The sequence below is a fragment of the Acipenser ruthenus genome, chromosome 16 (assembly GCF_902713425.1).
Source record: "Acipenser ruthenus chromosome 16, fAciRut3.2 maternal haplotype, whole genome shotgun sequence".
NCBI lineage: Eukaryota > Metazoa > Chordata > Actinopteri > Acipenseriformes > Acipenseridae > Acipenser > Acipenser ruthenus.
The window spans coordinates 18,459,349-18,486,801 of NC_081204.1; the positions used below are offsets into that span (position 1 = coordinate 18,459,349).

Consider the following 27,453-nt stretch of genomic DNA (forward strand, 5'->3'; position numbering starts at 1 on the left):
CGACCTAACAGAGTTCCACTTCTTTCAGCAAAACACAAGAAACTGCGGTTGCAGTGGGCTAAGGAACGAAAACACTGGACACTGGAGGATTGGAAAAACATTGCCTGGTCTGATGAATCCTGGTTCCTGCTGTTTCACGCTGATGGGAGGACTAGGGTATGGAGAAAACCACATGAGTACATGCATCCATCATGCCGCATGTCAACATTACAGGCTGGTGGTGGTGGTGTGATGGTGTGGGGTGTGTTTTCACGGCACACATTGGGCCCCTTGATAAAAGTGGAGCAACGTTTGAATGCCACAGGATAAGGGCGTCTGCTAAGAAATAAATAATAATAATAATCTGAACATCATTGCCAATCAGGTGCATCCCTTCATGGCAGAAGTGTATCCATCTGCTAATGGATTTTTTCAGCAGGATAATGCCCCATGCCTCAAGGCTAGGATTGTCCAGGAATGGTTCCACGAACATGACAGTGAATTCAGCTTACTGCAGTGGCCTGCCCAGTCACCAGATCTCAATCCAATTGAGCATCTGTGGGATGCAATGGAACGAGATATTCGGAGTAGAGATCCACTACCAGCCAACTTGACACAACTGTGGGAAGCATTGGAGTCAGCATCCCTGTGGAACGCTTTCGACATCTTGTAGAGTCCATGCCCCGATGAATTGAGGCTGTTCTGAGGGCAAAAGGGGGTGCAACTCAATATTAGGAAGGTGTTCCTAATGTTGTGTACACTCAGTGTAGAATGTAACACAGAGCAGTGGTAGAAAAGTAACGCCCTCGTGCAGAGTATTCACTGTGTGTTCCTCAGGCTGTGACAGGCGGCTACATACTGGGCAGCCAGTGGGGCTGTGTGTCCCGCTCCCAGTGGGACTGACAGTTTTTCTTGGTCAGCCAATTGTGGGAAGCGTGGGAGGGAAATAATCATTTTTTTAAGGACTTTGTCCCTTGTTTGGGAGTATTTCTCACAGTGTAGGAGAAAATAAAAAATAATAAAACAGGATTAAAAAAAAAATAAAAGATCATAACAATAAAAGCGTCAGACCACAAAAAAAACTAAATATTATGACTTAATGGACGCAGTTCTTGGTCACAGACCTGCAGCGACCTGCGCCAATGTGTTGAATTTGGCGACTTGTCTTCTGGAAAGTATTTCTCCTTTAAATTGTTTAACGCTGACAGGGATAATTTAAAACAGAGACAAATAAAACCTTACAGTGTATGAACTGCAAGGTCTACTGCTGTTTCATTAATTATATTGTGTGGCATAAATGAATATTAAATAGATATGCAAGAGATATTAAATTAATGTTAAATTAATATTTAATAATTATGCAATAGCTGGTTTCTTGCTACATGGTAACCAAATGTCGATTGAAAATGTAATGTCACGTCCATTTATATTACGTTTTGTTACCATTGAAAATATTTCACTGGTCGCTTACAGGGCTTGAGTAGTGCAGAATAAGGGGGGTTTAATTTGAGGAACGGGGGTGCTTATGTAACATGGAATTAGAGACATAAAGCTGGACAGCTTGAGATAAGAAGAGCTGGACAAGACATACGACGTAAAACACTCTGAACTCTCACGTCTCACCGGGTCAGGCAGCATCCTCTGGCTGTTGGGCGGCTATTGAGAATGAGAGACAGAACAAATAAGGACAAAGCTCTCGGTCCAGGTCGGAACCAGGCAGCTGGACGAACAAGGAGAATGAGAAGACAAACATAAAAGACACTCTATGAAAGACAAAAAAGGGATAGATCCGCCACTACTCAGTGCAGCATCCCCAGGCAGCGTGGCTGGCAACTGGGCAGCGTGGAGAGTTAGGATAAAGAGTCTCGGGTCCGTGTTGGAGAGACGAATATTGACAACCCCCCCCCCCCCCACTTCGCAGGGCCTGGCTCGGCAGGTGAGGACTCGGCCAGCCAGAAGGGACAGAAAGGTGCTCGGACCTGAAAAGAAACAAGGTAGATGGGATAGCAAGGTTGTGGCCTTGGTGAGGCTAGCGCATGAGCTGCGACAGAATAGTTGTGGCCGGGGGTCCCCTCTACCCAGCGAGGAACCACCGGGGATGGCAGTGACTTGGGCAGGAGGCCGACCCGGTTGGTTGGGGGAATGAAAATCACTTCCCCCCCCCAAAAGAAGGACCCTCAGCTCCCCGCAGCACCGTACCGTGAAGATAGGGAAGAGACTGCTGAGCCGCACACATAGAGGAAGCTGTAAAGAAGAGAAAATACAGGGAGTGGTTAGTAATGACGACTAGGGATTGGAGGCCATCCGCGCTGTGGAAAGGAAAAACCCACCCTAGTGGGGGGAAACCTTTGGTGGACCTGGCGGAGAGGGCGCCCCCACTTTGGGCATACTAACAAAGGACTTTGGAGCTGCGGCAACGTCTGAAGGGGAGGATCTGATATAAGACTCGACTGCTGAAAAAGACCAGCACCCCATGTTTTTGATCAGGTGCTGGTTGACTCTGGCTCGCGCTGCAGAAGTGGCTGCTCCAATCCGGAAAGAGTGAGAGGAGTAGAGTTTTGAGGATAGCCCAGTCTGAGTCAGGAGGGAGTTGAGGTGAGAGTAAAAGCAGTGTCTCGTAATGATTGTTTCTGAGAAGTCGATGAAAAGAGGATCTGTAGGAAGACAGGAATTCCTGTAGGCGAGGTACTTGGTTAGAGCAGAACTTAGACAGAGAGAAGAGTAAATTTGTTAGAGTTGGACGTACTGACCTTGACGAAGTTAATCTGTTTTAGAAGATCTGATAAAGAGGATGAAGTGCCCCCCAGGGACTTGGGTGAGGTCAGAGCGCCGCAATCCTACAGCTGGGAAACTCTGAGCAGCGTAGGAATCAAAAAAAAGCAGCTAAGCATAGCGCTTCCATAACGATGTCATCGAAAGGAGTGAAGCATCCGCGGCAGATAATGGAGATGAGGAGAAGAATGTCCGAAGAAATATGCTGTCTTGAAGTGGAGGAAGGAGGAAGGCTCTTCTCCATGCCTCGAATCATCAGGCGAACCTCAGGAATGGAAAGGAGTGGACTGAAGGCAGAACTGATACTGAATGCCTGAGGTAGTTCCTGATAGAGGAAGGAGCCAGGAAGAGAGACAGACTGAGATACGTGATAGAGGCCAGCAGGTGCTGAAGATTAAAGGTGGATTGAGCGATCCGATTCTGGGTGCAGAAGGTGGTGAAGGAGGACCAGGCAGTAGAGTAAGCTGAGCGTGTAGATGGGGCTAGAGCGCTCTCCATAAAACAGCGGGCCGACTGGAGGAGACCAGAGAGTGTGGAGTTTAGTTGAATATTAGCTGGCTGAACAAAGGCACTAGTTGCGGGTGGTTGCGATCTGCTCCTGGAATTAGGCTGTGGAACTTCGGGACCTGCATGCAAGATAAAGCGTCAGCAGTGTTACAAACCCTTTGCGGTCCTATGTCGGACCTGGTCCAACATTGCGAAAATTCCATTCCAGTCCATTGTCGGACTCTGTCCGACATTGCCGAAAACCATGATCTACACAGCCTGTGTTGCGTTTAAGCTGGAAAAAACCGAGACAAGGCGTTCCCAAATCGTCTTTGATCGGAAAGAAGGTGGAGACAACCGAATAGACTATATGCAGGCTGAGCAAAGCCGAATTGAACAGACGGAGAAGAGACACACCATTTGATAATGGCGCAAAGGAGACAGAGAAATGCAATGCAGCCTGAAGAACTTGCACAGATGATGGAGCAAGAAGAAAGTACAGATGAAAGCAGTTTGGAGGATGATTTTGAAGAATCTAGTGACGAGGAAGTACATTTTTCTCTTACTGAAGACTCTGATGAATCTCAGGAATCGGAGGAAAGTGACCACGAATAAGACGCACATCCGGAGGGCGAATGGAGACGCGCATCTGTAAGTGCGGATGCTTTCACAGAAATCCCATTTACTGTGAGAAATAAGGGATTTCAAGGTAGTAATACTTTGAGAACTGCACTGGAGTTTTTCAACTTTTTTCACTGATATTTTGTTTACTGAAATTGTGAATGAGACTAATAGACATGCGAGCGTAAAGCTAACAGGACTGCGGCGTCACAATTCTATTTGGAACTCCTGGAAACCTGTTACATTACCTGAGATGAAGGCATTTTTTGGTGTTGTGCTGAACATGGGACTGAATGTAAAAACAGACATAAAAGAATATTTCTCTGAGGAATGGACCGACAGAATGCCATTTTTCAAAAATGAATTCAAGAGATCGCGTTTCTTACAGATATTTTGGATGCTGCACCTTTCCCCTGCCCCCACCCCCCACCCAGGTGCCTCAGCTTTTGTTAGCAGAGGACAAAAGGTAAAGAATGTGGTCAGCTACATAGACACAAAATGCCGTGAGCTATTCATCCCAGGTAGAGACATTCGCATTGATGAGAGCACCGTTGGCTTCAAAGGAAGGATTATCTTCAAGTGCTACAATCCTCAGAAGCCTACCAAGTGGGGGATGCGTGTGTTTGTTTTAGCTGACTGTGAAGCTGGTTATGTCTGTGCTATTGTTCCTTACTTTGGCAGCCCAACAACAGACTCCCTGCTGAGACCAGACATGCCGTTTTCATCAAGGATTGTTCTTCACCTGTGTGAAACATTGCTTCAGACAACAAATGGACAGGGCTTTCATTTGTTTACAGACAGATTTTACACAGGTTAGGACCTGGCCATGGAACTGCTCAAAATCAAAATCCATCTTACTGGAACAGTAATGGCCAATAGAAGAGGATTGCCAGTACCAGTGAAGCAAGGCCTCAAACTGAAAAAATGAGACAGTTTCATTCAGCAAGGACAACAATGTCATGGTGCTAGGATGGAAGGACAAACGGCTATGTTGAGCACCTTCCATGGCAGTGACTGTGAGAAGGTACAACGCACCATCAAGCGAGGAGAAATTCAAGAGCTGGACAAGCCTTCAGTGATCTCCGATTACACCAGCAAGATGGGTGCAGTGGACCAGGCGGATCACTACTGTGCCAGCTATGCTTTTACATGGAAATCTCTGAAGTGGTGGAGGAAGGTGTTCTTTTGGCTGCTGGAAGTAGCAATTGTGAACAGTGCTATCCTGTTCAATTTGATGAAGGTGGACAAGACAGCTACCTGTTCGCCATAAAACCCTGGCTCAAGAAAACGTGGTCGTACATCATCCACAAGCAGAGAGGAAAGACTGAAAGAAAAGCCACATTTCATTTTCAAAATGAATCAAAGAGCACCAAAGACTGTGCAGTGACAGAAAGACAAGAGGGGGGAGGAGAGAGACTGTATGGTTCTGCAAAACCTGCTCAAGGCAGCCAGGGTTGCACCCAGGTGACTGCTTTGAAAGGTACCATACCATGGACACATACAGATAATTTCTGTCAGTGTAAATGCCTTTTTTTGTTTGCAGACCTCATCTGATATAAATAGTTATAAAATTGTTGAAAAATTGTTTTTAGTTTTTTTTTTTTAGTTTTTTTGTTTGGCAATAGTGTGTAATTGATTTGTAAAAGTGTTGTACCTGTCTGATTATTCTAAAGGTACTATAATCAAGCAGAAACAAACATTTTGTGAAATTGTTACTTTTTTTCAATGTTCGCCTGATATATATAATATGTATGTGTGTGTGTGTGTGTGTGTGTGTGTGTATATATATATATATATATATATATATATATATATATATATATATATATATATATATATATATATATATATATATATATTGTAACATAGCGGGTTATGAGAAACAGCAGGGAGGGGGTTAAAACCTCCCTGCTAGAGAAATGCACTGTCTTGATTTGTGTTGATTTAATTGTTTTATTATTAATTATCATCCGCACCTGGGCGTTATTGGAAATTAGGCCCAGGTGCGGAGTTTAAAAAGAGAGCAAGCAGTCTGCTCGAGGCTGCTGAATGGGATGAGGCAGAAAGGAGTGCTCTGCTTCCATCTCTCCAGCTGCTCTCTCTGAGCAACAGCATTTCTATTGATCTGCTCGATCAAGTCCCATAAATCCATCTTCTCTGGGTCTTAGGGGCGCCCACACTCTCTGCCACCAAATGTAAAAGGATTAGACCCACTCGGGTTCGTTGCCCCTTTAAGAATGCGACCCAGATACGAGAAATGGATTTTTCAGCGCGGTTGCGCTATTTTTTTAATAAACACGAACGTAAAACAAAATACACAAAATAAACACCTAGCTCTTCTGAGCCTTAACTACACACGCAGGAACCTAACTATCACAGGACGGCTAAGCCGTTTCCCTGTTCCAAAAACTTCACCACACGGGTTTGCACTGTACCCTTTTTCTCGGGACTGCCAGGAAGCAGAGCACTCCTTTCTGCCTCATCCCATTCAGCAGCCTCGAGCAGACTGCTTGCTCTCTTTTTAAACTCCGCACCTGGGCCTAATTTCCAATAACGCCCAGGTGCGGATGATAATTAATAATAAAACAATTAAATCAACACAAATCAAGACAGTGCATTTCTCTAGCAGGGAGGTTTTAACCCCCTCCCTGCTGTTTCTCATAACCCGCTATGTTACAATATATATATATATATATATATATATATATATATATATATATATATATATATATATATATATATATATAACAAATAATAAAAACATGTTTTTTGTTCAAAATTTTGCTGCTGGTGTCTAGGGTACCCTTTGGACTTACACTGCTTTGTTCCTTGTTTTAAGCAAATAAAGTCACTTTATTTCAATTTAAACTGCACATAGTCTGAAATTTTTTTTTGTTCATAAAAATTAATTGGACCTGACCAGCCTGACAGCCACACAATAAATGGACTGCAAAGGGTTAAGGGACCCGGGGATGTGGCGGTCCTCAATAATGACTTTATTGGACACAGAGATCCAGACCAGGCGACGAAGCTGCATGATTAAGGGGGATGATGAACGCCCTTTATTCACTATATGAACTGTAGAGGTGTTGTCGCTGAAGAATACAATTGATTTTCTGGGCCATAGGTGGTTCCAGAGCAGGGTGGTGACTACGATGGAATAAAGTTCCAGAAGGGGGGAAGATTTCAATTGAGGAGACAGGGAACGAATTTCCTGGGGCCAGGGACTTGAAAACCATTGTGATCCAAAGAATCCTCTGAATCCTGTGTGAGAGATGTCTGTAAACAGGTGCATGTCCGGCGCTGATATGGCGTCATCGTAAAACAGAGAAAGTCCGTTCCAGTGGTTAAGGAGGATGAACCACATATCAGTGTCTTTCCTAGCTTCGTCTGGGATGATGATGGAGGCATCGAGAGACTTCGTAGTGGTAGAAAGAGCGAGCAGACGGGAGATGAAAGTACGACCTTGCGAGATGATGCGAATTGCATAATTGAAATGACCCAGAAGAGAGAGAAGGTTATGCTTTGAAATGGACCTTGAGCTCTGGAAGGAAGAAATCAGCTGGCGAATCCGAGTGAGTTTAGATAGAGGAAGGCAGGTCTCAAACTTGACAGTGTCGAGAGTAAGAACTCGAGGCAGGTGGTGGGGCCAACAGTTTTCTCAGCAGAGAGGGGGATGCCAGGGTAGTAAACGGATTTGAGATGGTGAATACTTTGAGCCGGAGGATGAGAAACAGGAGATATCAGGAGAAAGTTGTCAAGCAGATGGAGCAGGAATGGGACATGGTAAGAATTAAGAAGGATCCAGCACAATGCTTCGGAAAGTGAATCGAAGATTTCTGGGCTGCTGCGGCATCTGAAAGTGAGCTGAGTGGAGAAGAAGAATGAGCCCTGCCATGAAATTCCAAAAAGATGGCGGAGGGACGGGTGAATCGGCATAACTTTGAAGGCATCTGTAATGTCCGCCTTCGAAAGCCAGGCTCCGTGACCAGCAATCTTGATGAACTTGATAGCATCTGTGAGTGTGACATAATGAAGAGAGAATTGATTCAGCGGAATTAGAGAATTGATACTGCTGGAGGGTTGTCCTCTGGGAGCGGAGAGGTCTATGATTAGATGTTTCTTTTCAGATATTTTCCAAGCGGCGATGCCAATTGGATTAATCCTAAAGACTGGGAATGGCGGGGCCGGGATTGGGCCAACCATAAATCCTTTCCAGTTTGGCTTTAATAAGAGAGGTGACCGCTTCCGGGCCTGAAATAGCTGAACGGAGGTTGAGGCAGGGGAGAGAAGAAGGGAGACTAGATAACCCGGTGGAGGGTGTGGGCTGAGTGCTTCGGTTAAAGCAGGGATGTTCACAGGAGAAGAGACAGTCAGGGCTGAATGTCATTTGCCGTGCTTTGAAGGGCAGATAGATTTCGAGTGTGCGCCGCCGCAAAAAGAACAAGTTTGAAGGAAACTGCAGGTATTGTTCTTGCGAGTCTTTGAAATTATTACAGATTTGACGGCCCCCTGCGAATCTGATAGGGCGACCAAGCGTGTCTAAAGATGAGGAGGTGTCTGGAGGGGCTGAAGCATGGATAGGACGGGCAGACATTAATGCCTGACTGAAGCTGGAAGAGGTCCTAGGAAACCTTGATGAAATAGCAGTTCCGGCGGCCGCGGCTTTCGGACAAAGGTGGGTAGCATGACTTGTTGATGCACAAACCCCACAAGCATAGGCTCTCAATCCCCTGAAAATCCTGTGAAACAGATCTATGTCTGGTTTTGCCCAGTTGACAACAACGTTCTCTGTTCCCAGGACAGCAGCAGCTTTTGCAGAAAAACTCTTGTGATATTGATAGAACATTGTACGACCGTAACGGACAGCCAGCTCAATTATGTATGCCAGATAATGATCCAACTCCTCTCGGCGGTGAGGAAAGGTGCCACATAGTACTTCTCTGTAGTCAGAAAAAGCTAACACAAATTCCCCTATAGTTAAGTTTTTTAGCAAACGTAGATCAGTAGATTTGAGTGTCACTGATACATCACCACAGCTGACTGTACGTTAATCAATTAATTCAGAAGTGGCTATAAGAACGAGGACAAGATTAACATCCTTATCTTCAATAATCTGTTTGCGTAAGGCAGGAGAAATGGTGATGCGCCTGGATCCGAACGACTGTTGTGGGTCGACAGGAGCAGCAGAAGACAGGGTGAAGGAAGGAGTAGGATCGATGACCTCGATGACAAAGGAGGAAGTAAGGACGGGAAGAGGGGCTGGTGAAGAGCAGGCCTCCAAGGAACCGAGACGGGCATTCATGTCCCTAATGGAATCGGTGATAGGCTCTAGAAGGTCCTTCATGTCCTGCATAATAGAGATCCTGAAGGTGTCCGGGTCAGACGCTGCTTGAGGAGGAAGGTGCGTGCTGTGAGCAGGAGAAACAGAGGCATTGGTCTGGCTTTGATGTCTAACCTGGCGAGGTGGGTCCGAAGAAGCAGGCAGGTCGAGGGCCTGAAGCTGAGGAGGGATCGGCACTGTAATCGAGAGGCCAGGGTGTTGGCTCTGAGAAGCATTTCTCTTCCTTTTGACTGGTGGGAAAACAGGAGTGGCTGACGTAGTACCGCAGTACAACCGAAACAGTTCCTCCCGATCGTCTCCGGTAGGAATGGGAATATCCTGATCAAAAAGCACCTTGAGCAGCCTAGGCTGGGTCCAGTCTTTGTAAAAGAGAGTCCTGATCTGGGGCTGTGTGACTGCCTGCCTTGTGCGCTGAATGGCAGGGCTCTGCTTGGGAGAGCGCTCAGGCTCAGGCTGAAGACGGTGGAGGAGGGAGGGGCGGGCTGACCTCTGTACTTGCCCAAGTGGGAATTCATCGCTTTCCTCCGAGGAAAACTCGAAATTGGTCGCCATGCTAGCGGGTCCTCCTGGATTCCTGAGCTTAAACAGCTCTCACCAACAAACAAGAAGATTTTTTTTTTTTAAATAATAAACACAGAATCAAAAACAAAGGTTTAAATGCACAAGTCGCGAAAAAGATTTGGATAAGGTAAAACGAGCTACCAAGGTATACCACGCCAAGTCTGAGATGCATCGAAAAAACAAACAGACAAAGGGCCGAAGCAGTGCTGGGTGTATAAATAAAAAAGAAGGAGAGATTGACATGCAAGCTACCTTGGCTAGAGAAGCCGAATGCAAACATAAAAATGGGAAGCTCAGCGAGCGAGGGAGCGCCCTCTACAGCGTCCACCGAATTACACCTAAAGGTTAACATGTAATAATTTCCCCTTATTGAAAATACAGTTAATCTGACTTGAATGTCAATGGAAAGTAACAAGGAATAATTGAACGTAAATTTAATATGCAATTTAACATTCATTTAATATCAATGTAATATTAATTTTATGCCATGCAAAATAAAGCATTACCATTGTTTCTAATGAATAAAGTGATCAGTAATTGCGCATATTATTTTGTGGTTACTTTATAAACTACTCCTTAACAGATATTTCGGTATTCCTGTGAAATCTTTTGGTAGACTTTATCATTTCGGACAGTACGACCTTGGAATCCATTCTCAAAACAAATCCACACCACTCCTCTGTGCGCCTGTGTCCACTGAACAGCAGTGTGAAGGTGCGCTGCGACACAGTCCCGGGTGGGACACGGGAGCAATGACGTTGTGTGTAATTTTTTTTCTATTAATAGTGAAAGGCACGGGCCGGCGGCAGCTAAAACTGTAGAAAAACAAAGTGTAGCGAGGCAGTATTGGCGGACTGTCAATCAAAGCAGAAATTCACAAATCAGAGCTAACAGATTACCTTCTTGTAGGCGGGATGTAGGGCAGTGTTATGGTCAGGGGCGGATCAATAGCAGGTGCAGCAGGTGCAGCTGCACACGGGCCCACGCACACTCAGAGACCCGGAGCGGCTCGGAAGTTTTGATTAATTTATTTATTTTTTAACAATGATAATATCCTTCATGTTTATATTTGCATATGTTACACATTTGTGTCACTGTAGCTGCCGATGTGCGGTGCCAGTAATTCAGATGGTATCCTATTGTCTTAATTATCCTCACTTTTTTCCCCGGGGTGGGGGGGAGCTGGTACGAGGCACGTCTTAATGGTTTTGGGGTACTATTCAGCACAGACATGCGCAGTTATATTCTGTGTTCACGATTCATCCTGTAGTTTAGACGGAAGCTGTCGGGTGCTGCTGCGGGCACCAAAATAAACTACAGCAAATCAACATGCCTGCATTTCTGGTTTATTATTATTATTATTATTATTATTATTATTATTATTATTATTATTATTATTATTATTATTATTATTATTATTAATAATAATATTATAAATAATAATAATAATAATAAAACGGTTTCCTATGCGAGACAATTTCTGCAAATGTCTGTGCAGAATTGTGAATTCTGTAATCATTTCTGTGATCGCAGAATTGGGGAATCCTGGTAGGATTGGTGATTAAACCTGTTCGTTTATGATTAAATATTGAGGTGCTGAGGGGCTCCTGAGTGGCGCATCCAGTAAAGGTGCTCTGCGTGGAATGCAGGATGCGTTCTAGCCTGGATGTTGCCGGTTCGAGTCCAGGCTATTCCTAGACCGTGGACTGGAGCTCCCAAGGGGCGGTGCACAATTGGCCAAGTATTGCCCGGGGGGGGGGGTTGGTCAGCCAGGGTGTCCTCGGCCCATCGCGCACTAGCGACCTCTGTAGTCTGGCCAGGCGCCTGCGGGCTTGCCTGTAAGCTGCCCGAGAGCTGCGTTGTCCTTCGATGCTGTAGCTTTTTTGGGGGGGGGGTTGCAAGCCAACTGAATGTGATTTTGCAAGTTGTATTTCGTTGGACAGAATAGCGGCAAAAAAAGTAACTTCTGCAAGGCTCTCGTTTCCTTCTCTTGTGCGCATTCCTCTTTTTTGTGCGTTACAGTTCAGTGTGAGAGGTAACGGCTGGACGTTTCAGTTACACAGTGTTTAGAAATTAGGATTTAAGAGTTATGTTTTTGTGCACGTTGTACTGGTTTTACTCAAAGTGATTCCTGTTCAGGTATTTATGAATGGGAATAATAAGAGACATGCACTTCTTTCTTGTTTGTTGACCAAGAAAAATGACTGAATTTCTAAAATGTTCAATCATACAAAGGTACCTAATTTAACCCTTTGCGGTCCATTTATTAAGTGCGTGTCCGGCACGCCAGGCCTAATTTATTTTTAAAAGTATTTTTTTCCAGTCTAACGGGTTTAAAAGGACATGCATAACAACAAAGCACTCACTAGGCATCTCCAGCCCCGCCCCACCCTTTCGTTCGCTATAGCTTTCACCTATGTAAGAAATAAATAATAATAATAATAATAGTCGTACATACCGATCAATCATCTCCTGATCACTCGTTTTATCACCAAACTCCTCAATAATGCGATCCAAGTCATTATTTTATTACTATAACTTCTCAAAAAAGCTCTGCAAATGTCCATGTTCTCTGCCAGCTTGTTCACTTATGACCGCCCCGTTATCTGATACCAGGGCCATGTATGACTATTCATGGGATACGCCTTTTTTTGTGTTTTGTATTTTTTCGGCTTGTCTCGGCTCCTATCGTTCCCACTCGGCCATTGAATGGTTTTCTCAGCTTTTTCCGGAGAAAAAACGACTAAAACACGTTTTTTGCATTTCTATAATGATGTCAGACAGGGTCTGACAATGGACCTGATAGGAATAATTGCAATGTTGGACCAGGTCCGACAATGGACCCCAAAGGGTTAAAGGTTTGACAAAAAAGTCTGTTTTAGTTTTAGTTTTTGCAATTTATATTATTTCCAAAAATTAATTTCACTCAGTGCATATTCTATGTGATTTCCATCTTTCACAATATTTATTCAAATGAATAAAGGACAGTTTAGATTAGGTTTATTTATAGTGTTACAGGTTTAAACATATCAAATGTTTTTAATTTGACATATTCCCAAGGAGTGCGGAACCCCTGGTGTGTCTCACGGCTCATTGCGTTCACTGCGGTTTCCATGACAACCGAAAACTGCTACAATTCGAAATTCAAAAACTGAATTTTCCAATTGCCACTTGAGTTCAGCCTGTCAAGTGACTTTACATGGTGATCTTGGGTTTAGTTAATATTTATATCTAGTAAATATTATTATTTTAAGATTCATTGAACTGATCTTCACACCTTCATACTTCATACCCTCCCTCATTCATACTCTCCTTCATACACTCCCTCCTTCATAACTTCCCTTCTTCATACCCTCCCTCACTCATACCCTCTGTCCTTCATACCCTTCCTTCCATAATTCTACTTCTAATAATATAAATACTACTACTATTACTAATAATAATACATTTATTACTAGTGATAATAATAATAATAATAATAATAATAATAATAATAATGTCTCCTCTTTGCTCCACAGTTGATGTGACTCTGGACCCTGATACAGTGTACCCCGAGCTCATCCTGGCTGCGGAGGGGAAACGAGTGAGATGGGGAAAGACACGGCAGCGTCTCCCTAACAATCCAAAGAGATTTGATGGCAGGCGCTGTGTGCTGGGCATGGAGGGCTTCACCTCGGGGAGACGCTACTGGCAGGTGTTGGTGGGGGGGAATACAGACTGGAGATTAGGAGTCAGCAGAGAGTCTGCCGAGAGGAACGGGAAGTTCAGCATGACCCCCCAGCAGGGTTACTGGACTGTGGAGTGGAGTGGATATGTGTTCACTGCTCTCACTGACCCCCAGACCATCCTCCCCCTGAGCCTGAAGCCCCAGAAGCTGGGGGTGTATCTGGATTATGAGGAAGGGCAGCTCTCCTTTTACAATGTGGAGACCAGATCTCACATCTACACTTTCACTGACATGGAGTTCAATCCCAGTGAGAAACTCTATCCATTCTTCTGGACTTGGGACGAGAAAACAGACCTTGTGCTGGAGTCCCCTGACCCTGACAGCGCTGCAGATTAAACACACATTGCTGTCTTAACCAGGAAACTATTCAAACAGCTCAGACAATCTCCTCTTCACTTTCACAGACACTCTCTCTGCACTCTTCTGGGCTGATGAGAAGAAATCCTCTCTCTTCCACCCTCTTACCCTGAGCCCCTCCTCTTTATTTCTCTACACCTCCTTTCCTACTCTCCCTTCCTGTCTGCCTCTCTCTTCCCCTCTTTCTCTCCTATTCTGCTCTCCTCTCTGCCTCCCGTATGGCTCTCCTCTCTCTTTCTCTTTCCCTTCCCTCTGATATGTTAATCCCCTCCCTTTTCCACTCTCCCTCTCCTCCCTGCCCTCTCTTCTCTCCCTCTCTCCTCCATCCTCTCTACTCTCCCTCTCCATCCTGCCTGCTCTACTCATCTCCCTCTCCTCCCTCCCTCCTCTCCTCCCTGCACTCTCTCCTGTCCCTCCCTCTCCCTACTCTCTCCTCTCCGTCTCTCCTCCCTGCCGTCTCTACTCTCCCCTCTCTCCTCTCCCTCTCTTCTCTCCCTCTCCTCCATCTCCTTCTCTACTCTCCCTTTCTGCTCCCTCTCCCTCTGTCCTCCATGCCCCCTCTAATTTTGTACTGTGATATTTTGTAACAACTGTAAGTCACCCTGGATAAGGGCGTCTGCTAATAAATAAACAATGATAAAAGACTTTCTAGACAATAGATGAATGCATTACACACATTTTAATTTTCCAAAAGTGTAGATTTTTATTTAAAGCACCACATGACTTCAAACGCTCTGGAAGAAAGGCTTACAGACAGACATCTTCAGTTTATTTTTTTCATTTGTAAAAAGCACCTTTTGGAATGTAAAATTCAGATTGCAAAAGTAGTGGTCAGTGTGTGAGGTTTACTGGTCCCAGTTTAATGAGCGCACTGGTCTAGTAGACGTAACTGGCAGTGAAGAGAGACTGGGAGGCAGCCTTGTCTTTCTGTCCGCTCTGAACATAAGATCCAGTCGATGCCAATCCGTTAATCTGAAGAAAAAATAATAAACCAAAATCAGTAACAAACACACAGACACACACACACACACAGATATAGACACACAGAGACAGACAGACATTGACAGGGTGAAAAACCCTCACCTGTAAACAGTATTTATTTTGTACCCCCAGTCCCTTCGGACAGGTCCAGTCTCCCCTGCAATAATACATGAGAATAGCCTGCAAGCAGGGTTAGAAACTCCCGCTCGCCCGAGGTGAATTAGATCTGATGGGGACTAGTTGATGTTTGTGTCTCAAACATACTTAAAACAAATGTACACATATACTCTCACGTTCAGTCTTGCATTAAAAAAAAACGGAGGAAAGTCAATTTTCTAACGGGGTGTAGCAGTGGTGAATAAGCATTCACAAATAATGCTTAGAAAAACAGTCACTTGGAACTGAAACCTCCCTTCATCTCCCCTGCAATGGCAGCCCCACTTAATGACGTTTTACGTTTGTGTTCTCCATCTATTTTTTATGCTCTCATTAGTATCTAAACCTAGTAGATTCAGCATCCACCCAGACAGCAGAATAGTTCTGGCCCAGAACCAGCCCAGATCAGTAAACCAGATGTGGGCTGGTGGCAATTCACAGAACGTGCCAAATCCGGTATCCAGTGCTGGCCCAGTTCTGGCAAGCTTTTATATATTATTACCCCCAAATCTGTCCCAGGTCCATTCTAATTTTATTCCCTAACAATGACATAGTGTTTCTTAGAATTATAAATTCAGCAGGCACGCAGGTAAACAGTGCTTCTTTACAGTAAATGTAATGATTGCATGTAAAAGGTGTAAGTGTGTGCACTACTTCAATAAAATACACAGAACTGGGTCAGTGTCAGATTGTTTTACGCCCAGAATCAGGACAAAGGCACTGGCCTGATCATGGGCCACAGCATGCCGGAACTGGACCAGCGGCAAACTTGATTACAGCCTCAAATATCTGAGTTTCAAGAACAGTGATCTTAGGCAGGCTTTTTTTAAATTTTCTCCCCAATTTGAACCCAATTATTTTTAGGCTCAGCTCACCGCTACCACCCCTGCGCTGACTCGGGAGGGGCGAAGATGAACACACGCTGTCCTCCGAAGCATGTGCCGTCAGCCGCCCGCTTCTTTACACTCTGCAGACTCACCGTGCAGCCGCCTCAGAGCTACAGTGTCGGAGGACAACGCAACTCTGGGCAGCTTACAGGCAAGCCCGCAGGCGCTCGGCCAGACTACAGAGGTCGCTGGTGCGCGGTGAGCCGAGGACACCCTTGGCCGACCTAACCCTCCCTCCCCCTGGACGACGCTCGGCCAATTGAGCGCCGCCCCTTTGGAGCTCCCGTCCACAGTCGGCTGTGGAATAGCCTGGACTCGAACCGGCGACGTCCAGGCTATAGAGCGCATCCTGCTATAGAGCGCATCCTGCTATAGAGCGCATCCTGCTATAGAGCGCATCCTGCACTCTAGCGAGTGCTTTTACTGGATGCGCCACTCGGGAGCCCCAGGCAGGCTTTTCTTAATGCAATTCCAGTACAGTACCTTTAGGACTTTTTCATGTATTCAAGAAATGAAAGTGTAAGACACGTCGTGAATAAACAACACAATTTATTTACAATCACATGAAGTGGAAATAAAAGCTATGAACAGGAACATATAAAATGCATTCAATTAAGAGAATGAAAAAGGAAACTTGCCAGAACAGCATCTGCAGAAAAAAAAAAATCAAAAATTAAAGTTAAAAAAGAAATCCTCCCAGAGCAGTGTTGTGGGAAAAACACTGAACCCCGAAAAACCCCGAAAAACCCCCCAAATTTTTTTTTAAATAAAAATAACTTTCTACACTTGAGCTGAATGAAGACAAATCTATTGAGTAAGTAAGGGATAACACACAACAGGGCGTGGGTTGTGTTGCATAACATGTAATACAACCCACAAGCCCTGGAGTGTTACCCGCTTATAAAATGGATACAATAACACATAGAAAAACAAACTTTTTAATATTTAAAAAGAAAAAAAAGGAACAATTTTATTATATATTCTTCAGCTTTGGAGAAAAAAAAATCAGACAAGGTTAAACGGGAGATTTTCAACATTATCCAACAATAAATACAATAATAGAATACTATTTTATCCCAGCCGGGATAAGAATAATTAATTGTAGCCCTGTCCAGCTACATACCTCAAATGCCTGAAGCTAGTTAAAACGAGAGGTGAGAACGCGCTAGAACCGGGGAAAGGGCGGAATTTAGTTGCAGGCTTCGCAATGTGCTAGGCCGCGACGGGGTGTAACTCCCCAAAACGGCTGAAAAAACATTAAAACACGGCTAAAAACTTAGCGACTGTAAATATATGTACTGCTTTTAGGGAAAAGGACCAAGAAAAACATGTAATATGGCATAATGGAGTAGTAATAAAAAAAACTTTAACTTTTAGAGTTCTTAAAAAAAAAAATCCTGCTTAATATGTCTGACTTTGTAATTAATTAATTTTTCCATCACTCCCCAATTTTCCCTGCACATTTTCATTATTCTTACAAGTGATTATACATAGATGTAAAATAAAAATGTATATTGTTAGTTTTGTTTTCGTCTAGCAATTTGTGGCACACCTGTTTTATCTTACAGTATGTTGTTGCTTCGTTTAACTGGCACAGGCAGTAATTTACGACATACAAAATAAACAATTTAAAATGTGACTTTTGTCCGATACTGGATCAGTTCTGTACTAGTTTTGTCAATAACAGTTGTTTACGTACGTTAAGTATTTCAGATATGCTACTTATATATATATATATATATATATATATATATATATATATATATATATATATATATATATATATATATATATATATATATATATATATATATATATATATATATATATATATAAATAAAATTGTAGCGATCATGGTTCCCGCAGGCAGGCGTATCACACAGGCTTCCTTGCATGGAGCGTAAATCGGGCTTATGTCTTTGTGTGTGATTACGTCACCTACCAGCGCTGCTGCTGCCTTCCCCCGTGCACGCTACACTATATATTTTTTTTTAATCCTGGCCGTAATTGGCCTGTGTTCGGACCACAGAACTATAACCTGGTGCATATATGACAGCAACGCTTCCCTAATTACAGAACCACTTACAAATTAACTATGCTGAACTGGGCAGCTGTGAAAGGGGGGCATTAAGGCTTTCTTTTTCACGTTAATGCACAAGCGCAGCTGTGAAAAGGGGCAGTTACGCTGGGAAACAAATTATTTCTTAATATTCTTATTATTTCTTAATGACTTCAGTGCGCAAGCGCAGCTCTGAAAAGGTGGAGCATTGCTGGGAAATGAAGTCTTTATCACTTCAGTGTGCAACCTGAAGACGTTACATGCCATTGCTGTGCTTGTGTGTTTATAATCTATAACAAAAATATTGTCAATGTAAAAAAACAAGTTAGAAAAATGCAACAGCCATTTAAAGGGGTGATATCAAACACAAAAGTCCAAGTTAGGAGAAGCAATTAGGCCAATCTTGCAATCAAGCAAATAGACACAAATGGAAAGGTGCTGGGGCCCAAGATTCACACAATTCTAACTTGGCACCTTTTTTTGATCGTTTCGCTCCACTTTATCGCTCCACTTGAAATGCTCCACTTGAAATGACGTTCGGGCTCCTCCCACTCAGGTGCAGGACGTTCGGGCTCCTCCCACCCAGGCGCAGGACGTTCGGGCTCCATCCTCTCAGGCGCAGGACGTTCGGGCTCCTTTCTCTGAGGTGCAGGATGTTTGGGCTCCTCCCACTCAGGCGCTGGAGCCTGCTTCTTTGCCTTCTTGGAACCACCACTCCTTCCAAACTTTGGTACCAGAAGTTCCACCTCCTGCCATGGAGGGGGTTGGTCGGGTGCTTTGTGCCCAACCTTGCCGACGGCAAAGCACCACTCCTCCCCTTTGAGGCAGGTGAGGCAGGTTTCCTGATCCACCTGCGGCGATGGTATGGCCTTCAGGTGGATCCACTCCGCAGTGGTCTCCACCTCACCTCGATCGAAGGCCTGCACAAAGAGGGGGTCTTCATATGGGCACACATCAGGGAGGTGCCCATACTCCAGGCAGGTGAGGCACCATGTAGCCCCTCCTTTCTTCAACTCCCTCTGATGCTCATGCCAACTCTTCATGTTTCCCTCCAAACACAAAAACACTATTAGAAAAAAACAAACAAAAAAAACACCCTTTGATTTTCTGGTCCGGCTTCTGGAGGCGATGTATCCCTCTTCTGGACACCAACTGTGACCGAGTGCTGTTGAGTGGCATGCGAGTGTTGACGTCACAGACCAGAAACAAGAACCAAAACAAGAAATGGTTGTGGTGAAACTGAGCGCTACGGCACTCAGCGTATTTGCTAAATAATAAATAAACAAAAGGTGTAAACAAACACAAACACCAAACAAACAAAAAAGGCACGTTGGCCAAACAAAACTAGCACGCTTAGCAGTTGTTTCTATTTGGCTTTCTCTCTCCTTGCTCGCTCTCCCGTACTCTACTCTGTACACTCCCCCTGAGGGTAGAGAGCTGCAGGTTTATATACAGTGACAATCTCCCGATTAGCAACAATTAATCAATGAATTACAGGGCCTTGCATAAGTATTCACCCCCCTTGGACTTTTCCACATTTTGTAGTGTTACAACCTGGAATTAAAATGAATTTAATTAGGATTTTTTGTCACTGATCTACACAAAATAGTCCATAATGTCGAAGTGGGGAAAAAAATCTTCATATATTTCAAAATTATTTACAAATAAAAAACTGAAAAGTCTTGATTGCATAAGTATTCCCCCTTTGCTGTGACACCCCTAAATAAGCTCTGGTGCAACCAATTGCCTTCAGAAGTCACATAATTAGTTGAATGGAGTCCACCTGTGTGCAATTAAAGTGTCACATGATCTCAGATTAAATACACCTGTTTCTGGAAGGCCCCAGAGTTTGTTAGAGAGCATATCTAAACAAACAGCATCATGAAGACCAAGGAGCTATCAAAACAAGTCTGGGATAAAGTTCTGGAGAAGCACCAATCAGGGTTGGGTTATAAAAAAATATCACAAACTTTGAACATCCCCCAGATCACTCTTAAATCCATTATTAAAAAATGGAATGAATATGGCACAACCGCGACTCTGCCTGGAGAAGGCCGTCCACCATAACTCAGTGACCAGGTAAGGAGGGCATTAGTCAGAGAAGCAACCAAGAGGCCAATGGTAACTCTGAAGGAGCTGGAGAGAGCCACAGCTGAGATGGGAGAAACTGTCCATGGGACAACCATAACCCGGACAGTCCACAAGCTGGGCTTTATGGAAGAGTGGCGAGAAGAAAGCCATTGCTGAAAAACCCCATATCAAATCCCGTTTGGATTTTGCCAAAAGGCATGTGGGAGACACAGCAAATGAGGAAAAAGGCTCTATGGTCTGATGAGACCAAAATTGAACTTTCACCCTGAGAACACCATCCCCACGGGGAAGCATGGTAGTGGCAGCATCATGTTATGGGGATGCTTTTCATCGGCAGGGTCTGGGAAACTGGTCAGGATTGAGGGCAAGATGGATGGAGCCAAATACAGGGAAATTCTAGAGGAAAACCTGTTTCAGTCTGCAAGAGAGCTGGGACTGGGGCGGAGGTTCACCTTCCAGCAGGACAACGACCCTGAACACACAGCCAAAGCTACACTGGAGTGGTTTAGAAACAAGAACCTAAATGTCTTAGAATGGCCCTGTGACAGGATGACAGAGGTTGAGACTCAGAGACAGTGTGAAAAGTTCAAAATAAAACTTTTAATACACAAAAAAACACAAAATAAACAGGCACGAGGGCCAAACAAAAGATTTCTACAACACAGACAATAAGCACAAAATTAAAATAAGGCTTTCAGACTTGGCATTACCTTCACTGGATTACAAAAATGAACAAAAAACAGCACTCACAGAAAAACACACTTGCTTCCTCTCCTTCTAAAACTCTCCCCAATGGGAGACTGAAGCCTCCTTTTATGCCAGGTGGCTGGATGGTAATTGAATAATTAATTGACTGATTGCTCCCACCTGACGCAATCAACCTGGGCAGGGAGCAGAATTTAACTCCATCCCTGCCAGTATTTCTAAGGGCAGAGCGCTGCTCTGCCACAGTCCCACTCAAAGCCCAGACCTCAATCCAATTGAGAATCTGTGGCAAGACTTGCTGTTCACCAACGGTGCCCATCCAACTTGACAGAGCTTCAGCAATTTTGCCAGGAAGAATGGGCAAAAGTTGCAGGATCCAGATGTGCAAAGCTGGTATAGACTTACCCAAAAAGACTCACAGCTGTAATTGCTGCCAAAGGTGCTTCTACCAGGTATTGACTCAGGGGGGTGAATACTTACGCAATCAACAAATGTCTTTTTTTTTTGTTTAATTAACTTTTGTGTCACAATAAAAAATATTTTGCACCTTCAAAGTGTTAAGTATGTTGTGTAAATTAAATGGTAAAAATCCCAATTAAATCCATTTTAATTCCAGGTTGTAACACTACAAAATGTGGAAAGTCCAAGGGGGGTGAATACTTATGCAAGGCACTGTAACTCGGGAGATGGTCACCGTCTGCACGAGTTTAATAAGGATGCATGACTGTCAGCTAGCTAAATAAATCACTAGCTGATCAGTCACGCATGTTTAATAAACATGAAGTTTATTAAACATAACAATAAACATGGTTGTTAGGGGCGAGCAGGAATATTGAGAGTAGGGACACAGTGGGTAGAATGTGAGTTAAGTGTTATTTTACGTAGTAGGACCTGGGGGCACATTGAGAAATAAAATAAACAGTGCTCTTCTCAGGGTGTTTTTAGAAATGATTATCTATGATAGTTCTTCGGAATACCACCCCTTCCCTGTTTTGTACTTGCTGTGGTCCAGTGAGAACGGTGTTGAAACAGCCTGTGTATGTTGACTATGGTTATCCTTACTCCCTTTAAAACAGCCTGGACCGCACATCACGAGCTGCAACTGTCTGTATCATCTGTAAAGCTAATGTTGTAATCAAAAACAGAATTCAAAATTAAACCAGCTTTGCTAGTTTATTTCATGGCATTGCACTGTTTTAATATTTTATAGGCAGTCCGTGTGCCCTGATATGGAGTATTTTACCATGCATATATATCTTAAATAATAAAAAAAAATTATTACGTGCACACATATAAATATATGTTAGAGACAAATTAATATTGATGTATAAATGTCGGCCAATTTGTAACATTGTAAAAATGATTATTAGCTCATAATATCGTAAAATACACACATTACTGTTACAAATATTTCACATTTTCTGATTCAGAGCCATCCTGCCTTGCGCCGTGTCTGGATCCCTGTAAAAGGATAAAGCGGTTCTGATAACAAATGAAAGAATGATTCAGAGCCCCCTTCAGTTCCTGTTTGGTAACAACAACAATGCTTGATCCTTAGTACCGTACTAAAGCTGGGGATCAGCTAGTCTCCAACTTTGTTCCGCTTGTTTTTTCGATGCAATTGATACTAACTTAGTACGCAGCTGGGGATGATCCTGAGATAGTACTGAACTAGCTAGTACGCAACTTAGTACGCAGCTCCGTACTAACTCTGCAAGTTTGTTGCAACTGATCCATTGATTCCCTGACTGCGTATGTTATAAAATGATGGTTCAAATAAAATGCAGTTACAGCAGACAGCCATTCGAGTGAGAGTGGCTGAAGGCTGTTCCTATAGAGCGATTGTGAGCAGGGTAATTTTCTTGAATCCTATCAGCTCAGTCAAGGTGTATGGAAGTCACTAGCACACACTCATACTGTACCTTCCTTCCCCCAGCGTCCTGGCACAGTGCTGTTGCTATTGGCTACAGAGTGAGCTTCACTCTGATTCATTTCATTGTGTTCACTCTGCTGCTCCTTCAATACTGCAGGATCCAAGGTGAGACTCCCAGTCAGTGCACACATTTCACCTGGCCTTATGGGGTTCAGGGTCCATATTGAGGAGGTAGGAGAAAATATCAACCACACACAAAGAAACGGTTGTGGCAATCAAGCTGGGTTTATTGCTCAGCAGGAGTTCAAGTAGCATTGTACTTTGTAGTGATAACAAACGTACACCGTAATAACGCAGCGTCAGGAACAGTAGCAACCATCACGACATCCTCCTACCCACTCTCTCCCTATACTCTGTGTTACACAGCTTGTACAGCAAAATGGGCAGTGCAAGGGAATGAACGTATAACCACTAACATGCTAATATGAGCGCACACAGAAATGACACGTACAATGCTATACATACAGCATACCATACATGGGTTAATTACATATTGTCACAGCACACATGCAGGCTTCTTAAACAGCACAGCCCAATCTTAGGGATAGTGCATTAAGAATCATTATTTCATCATTAAACATGCACAGCTAATTTGCAAAATACACATTTTGCAAGTTTGTATTTATTTTTCTTAACACAAATATAAGAAACAAACTGTATATATTTTTCCAGGTTCCCTGTGTATCGCTGGTGCTAAGTCAAGGTAAGTCAGTATTAGCCAGTATGTGTACAGACAAGGGGCAGCACTCGCTATCTCTACCTGTCAACATCCTTTACAGGACTTTTTTGGGCCGCGCACCCTTCCTCTTGTCTGTGGTAGTTGAGCCCCCCAAACAGACACACACACGTACATATACTGGTAAAAAGAAAATCCAACGTGCCTGGGGCTTGTCTGTATGTCACTGCTAGGTTTTTCTTTTTTGCACAAAGCAGCCACTGATCCATCATAATAAGAACATAACACTGTAAATTACAGTTCACCGATTGTGACCAATGCTTACTACATAGTAAGCTGATAAACAACATACATTACCAGATGGCAGCGGGCTTCATCCAAAAATATGCAAGCTTAAAAGGCACCAGTCAAGATACACAGCACCATCTACAAACTTTGACATGCCTGGTGTCAGCATAAAGATTTGTTTTACGTTAATATATACAGCATAACGGACCACCTGGAAGTTGGTTACTTATTCCCGGTTCCTTATTTGCGATGTAGTTGACAAAGCAGCGCGTCCTTTTTCTGTGTGTTTTAACTCACTTACACATCTTCCTCAATTAATATATTGCCACTATTTAACAAATAATCGCTCCTTAAAAAATTTATATATATTAATAACAAATCTGTAACAGCAGCATAGCGGTACCCTATATTACCCGCTTGTTTCACCCCATTTACCCCCCTTAGACGGCTTGCTCACTAAATATCGAGGTATGCCTAGATAGGTTATAACATCCTCTTTGCAAAGCCAATAAAGATTTTAGTGAGCAAGCCGTACCCCACGATCAGCAGCACCCCAAAGTGTAGCCCATTATAACCTATGCAGAACGCATGGGGGCACGTCTTTGGATGCCCAGTGTACCCCCTTAGACGGCTTGCTCACTAAATATCGACGTATCTCTAGATAGGGTATAACCCCCTCTTTGTAAAAACACTAAAGATTTTAGTGAGCAAGCCGTACCCCCAAACAGCAGCACCCCAAAATGTAGCCCATTATAACCTATGCAGAACGCATGGGGGCACATCTTTGGATGCCCGGTGTACCCCCTTAGACGGCTTGCTCACTAAATATCGAGCTATCCCTAGCTAGGGTCAACAAAGTTCCATCAGGCCGAGACCATCTCTGGGCTTCGCAAAGGATCTGTCTCGCAGAGCCTGCTGGTGGTTAGCGGGAGCCTCATCGTGGACATAGAACGATGCCTGGGTCTGCAGGCTGTGGGTCATGTGCCGGGAGACGGTCGCTTTGCTCACCTCCCCGTGAGTGGCCCAAGTCTGTTGGGGGAGAGAGAGAAGGGGGGTTATCTCCGATAGTGATCACATCACTACCGGTAAGACGTGCCCCCCGGGGATACTCACATATGTAGCTACAGCACTGCGAATCATCACGGCTGTGACCCTCTCGCCAATACCGCAGGCCTCCCACGCTCTACTGAGATGAAGGCCCATATTTGCAATCGGTTTGCCGCCGCCGGTGAAAAAAAACGAACGCGGATGGCGATGGTACCCAGGGAGAGTGGCTCTGAGAACGGAGAATCTCAGCAACCAACCGTGCTCTCTGGCGCTAACCACCAACACAGCCGCGCCGTATTTTCCCGCTGTCTTGTGATCGTACACCCGTACGTGGAACTGATTATCGTGGCGCTGGGCACACTCCACCTCACCGGCCGTCATGTTCATCAGAACGCCCCTTCGGTGACCGTTATGAATCATCAGCTTACCGCAGATCATTCCAACCAGGGTCGGCACCACGTTCAGGACCCCCGTCTCAGCGAGATGGAGGAGATCTGGGATCAGCTTGTTGCAACGCGTGTCAAATTGCTTGAGGTGGCCCTTCGGAATCAATCGTTCTGCAAAGAGATGGTAGGACAAGCCATCAGAGGTCACGGGGCAACAAATGGGAATCTCTTTCCGTCACCGGAAAAACACCACTTACGTTGTCCGAGCTCGGCAACTTTCTGGCGGTGCAGGATGAGCTCACGTTGTCCTGCTCTGCGGAATGCATTGAGCAGAAACAACAGGGCCTTCAGTTGCCTTTTCCTCGCACAAACGCTGGGCAGTCGGGCCTCCAGGAGGTAACGGAGGAAGCTCGCTACGTCCGTCAGATAACTGTGGACCGTAGTGGGCGCCCACCCCGACTTCAGCAGTTCCGAGTACCACCTGGAGACGGGACAGAAGGTAAACGGTTTAGGCCCTCAACGTGCACGGGTTCAGACTCACAGTTGACATCTCTCGGTGTCCCTGAGGAACACCAGATTGTCAGCGAAAGCCTCGCCCGGGGAAGCATCTGCCATTAACCCAAGGAACAGGCGCACGTGCTGGACTGCCTGTAGCGAATTTTCCCACTTCTTGGAAGAGGGTTTAGGGCTGGTGAGGAATTGGAGATACAGCCGTAGACAGGGAGCTGTGGCAAAGGAACAACAAGATCAGATCAGATGAGGGCAAGTCATCGGTCATCATACAGGTTATTCACCAACACCAACCCCGCTGATTTCATTGGCAATCTCAATACTCACGGTCAGGCGTTGTGGGCCGCTGGGAACGGCCACAACAGGGATGGCCCTCGGAACCAGACTCGGAACCAGACTCGGAGGAACCCGACGAAGCCCCAGGCGAGTCCCCAGGCGGAGCCCCAGGCACGTCCGCAGGCGGAGCCCCAGGCACGTCCGCAGGGGAGCCCCCAACTTGCCGACCCTTTGCCTCAGACAGAAGGGTTGGGTAAGATGGGTCAGAACGCATCAAACCATGAATGCGTTCGAAGTGCCTGTCTAGGCGGACAAAACACCGACTGAGGGACCCTTGTATCGGGCAGTCTAACTTCCCATTCGGTCTGTGAATACAAACCAGCAGAAAGCCAACATTAGTGCCCGAAATACAATCGCCGTAATCAGCCCATATTCATGCGTGTCAACACCTACTTTGGCATTTGTAGGATTCTCTCCAGTCAACTCCGTTTGTAGGATTCCTCGGGTCGATTCCATGCACGTCTCCTCACTCTCACTGCCAACAGACAAATGAGAGACTCTCACCCAGCGGACCTTTTATGGTCGCCATTTACGGCTGCCACTTTACGTCTGGGGCAAGGCTCTCTGGAATGTGGGGCGTGACCAATTCCTGAACCACCCCTCAATGGTCACAGGTGGGGCACGCACTCACATCCAAGGAGCTGGAGAGGAACCAGCCCCTACGTCACAGCATGGGACGCGTCCACACAGAGCGCGGACGCGTCCACAACCGAGCACTGAGGATTCGGCCCCAAGTCTCAGGCAAGGAGGTGGAGACGCCAAGGCCGTGAACCACCCCTCAATGGCCACAGCAGAGGCGCGCGCTCACATCTTGCCCAGAAAGAGAACCTCATCCACGGGCTTCAGCGTACACCGTGACGGCGCAAGCATTTGGACTCCCCTCCACGGAGAGAGTGATGGTGTGGCGACCAAACTCAACTCCGCTCACCCCAGTCCGCGGTAGGGTGGATCAGTCAGGGTTTCATAGATCAACATGGTAGATCTATATCTGTGTGATTTTGTGAAGGACCCTTGCACAAAGTGAGAAATTCCATCCGGGAAGACAAGGAGGAATCCCGTCAACTCCTGCCCAGCCACGGACGCCACACAACGGCTCCAAACGGGTCCTTCACATGCATTCTGACACCTCGGTCCTGACTTAGTCAAATCATTTTGATCAAAAAACCCTGTCGACGAGAATCTCCGCGGACCCCCCCGTTGTATCTTGACCGCGGGAACCTGAAGGGAGGGAGGGCCCGGGTCCTTGGGAAAAGGAGTCGCCGCCGCCCCGCAGCCCCGTTTCGCCTCTGCCCTCGGCAGACTTCCCCAAACTGCCTAAAGATAGGGAACATGACCATGGTTTTTTGAAAACTTAGATTCTGGCGGAGCCGAAAAAGTCCGGACTCTGGTCATATAATGTTAAAGATAGGGATTTCCCTCCGAAAATTCCTCTCAACATGACCATAGCTACCAAATCACCTCCGGAGAAGGTAGAAATGACCAGAGACTGAAAGGGAACGCACGGAGGAGCGAAGGGCGCAAACCCCAGGTCTCGAGCCAGAAATGGGAGCC

The 27,453-nt window shown here is 45.1% G+C and overlaps 1 protein-coding gene across 6 annotated transcripts in view; it reads left to right on the forward strand.

The window, feature by feature from the left end:
- The window catches only part of LOC131697766 (butyrophilin subfamily 2 member A2-like), a 52,703-nt gene extending 38,211 nt beyond the window's left edge, over window positions 1-14,492 (forward strand). For all 6 annotated transcript variants that reach the window (XM_058988977.1, XM_058988974.1, XM_058988972.1 and 3 more), the window contains one exon: window positions 13,282-14,492. In XM_058988977.1, coding sequence (XP_058844960.1) covers window positions 13,282-13,826 — 545 coding nt within the window. In that variant the 3' untranslated portion in view covers window positions 13,827-14,492. The remainder of the gene's footprint in view (window positions 1-13,281) is intronic.
- The last annotated feature ends 12,961 nt before the right edge of the window (window positions 14,493-27,453 follow it).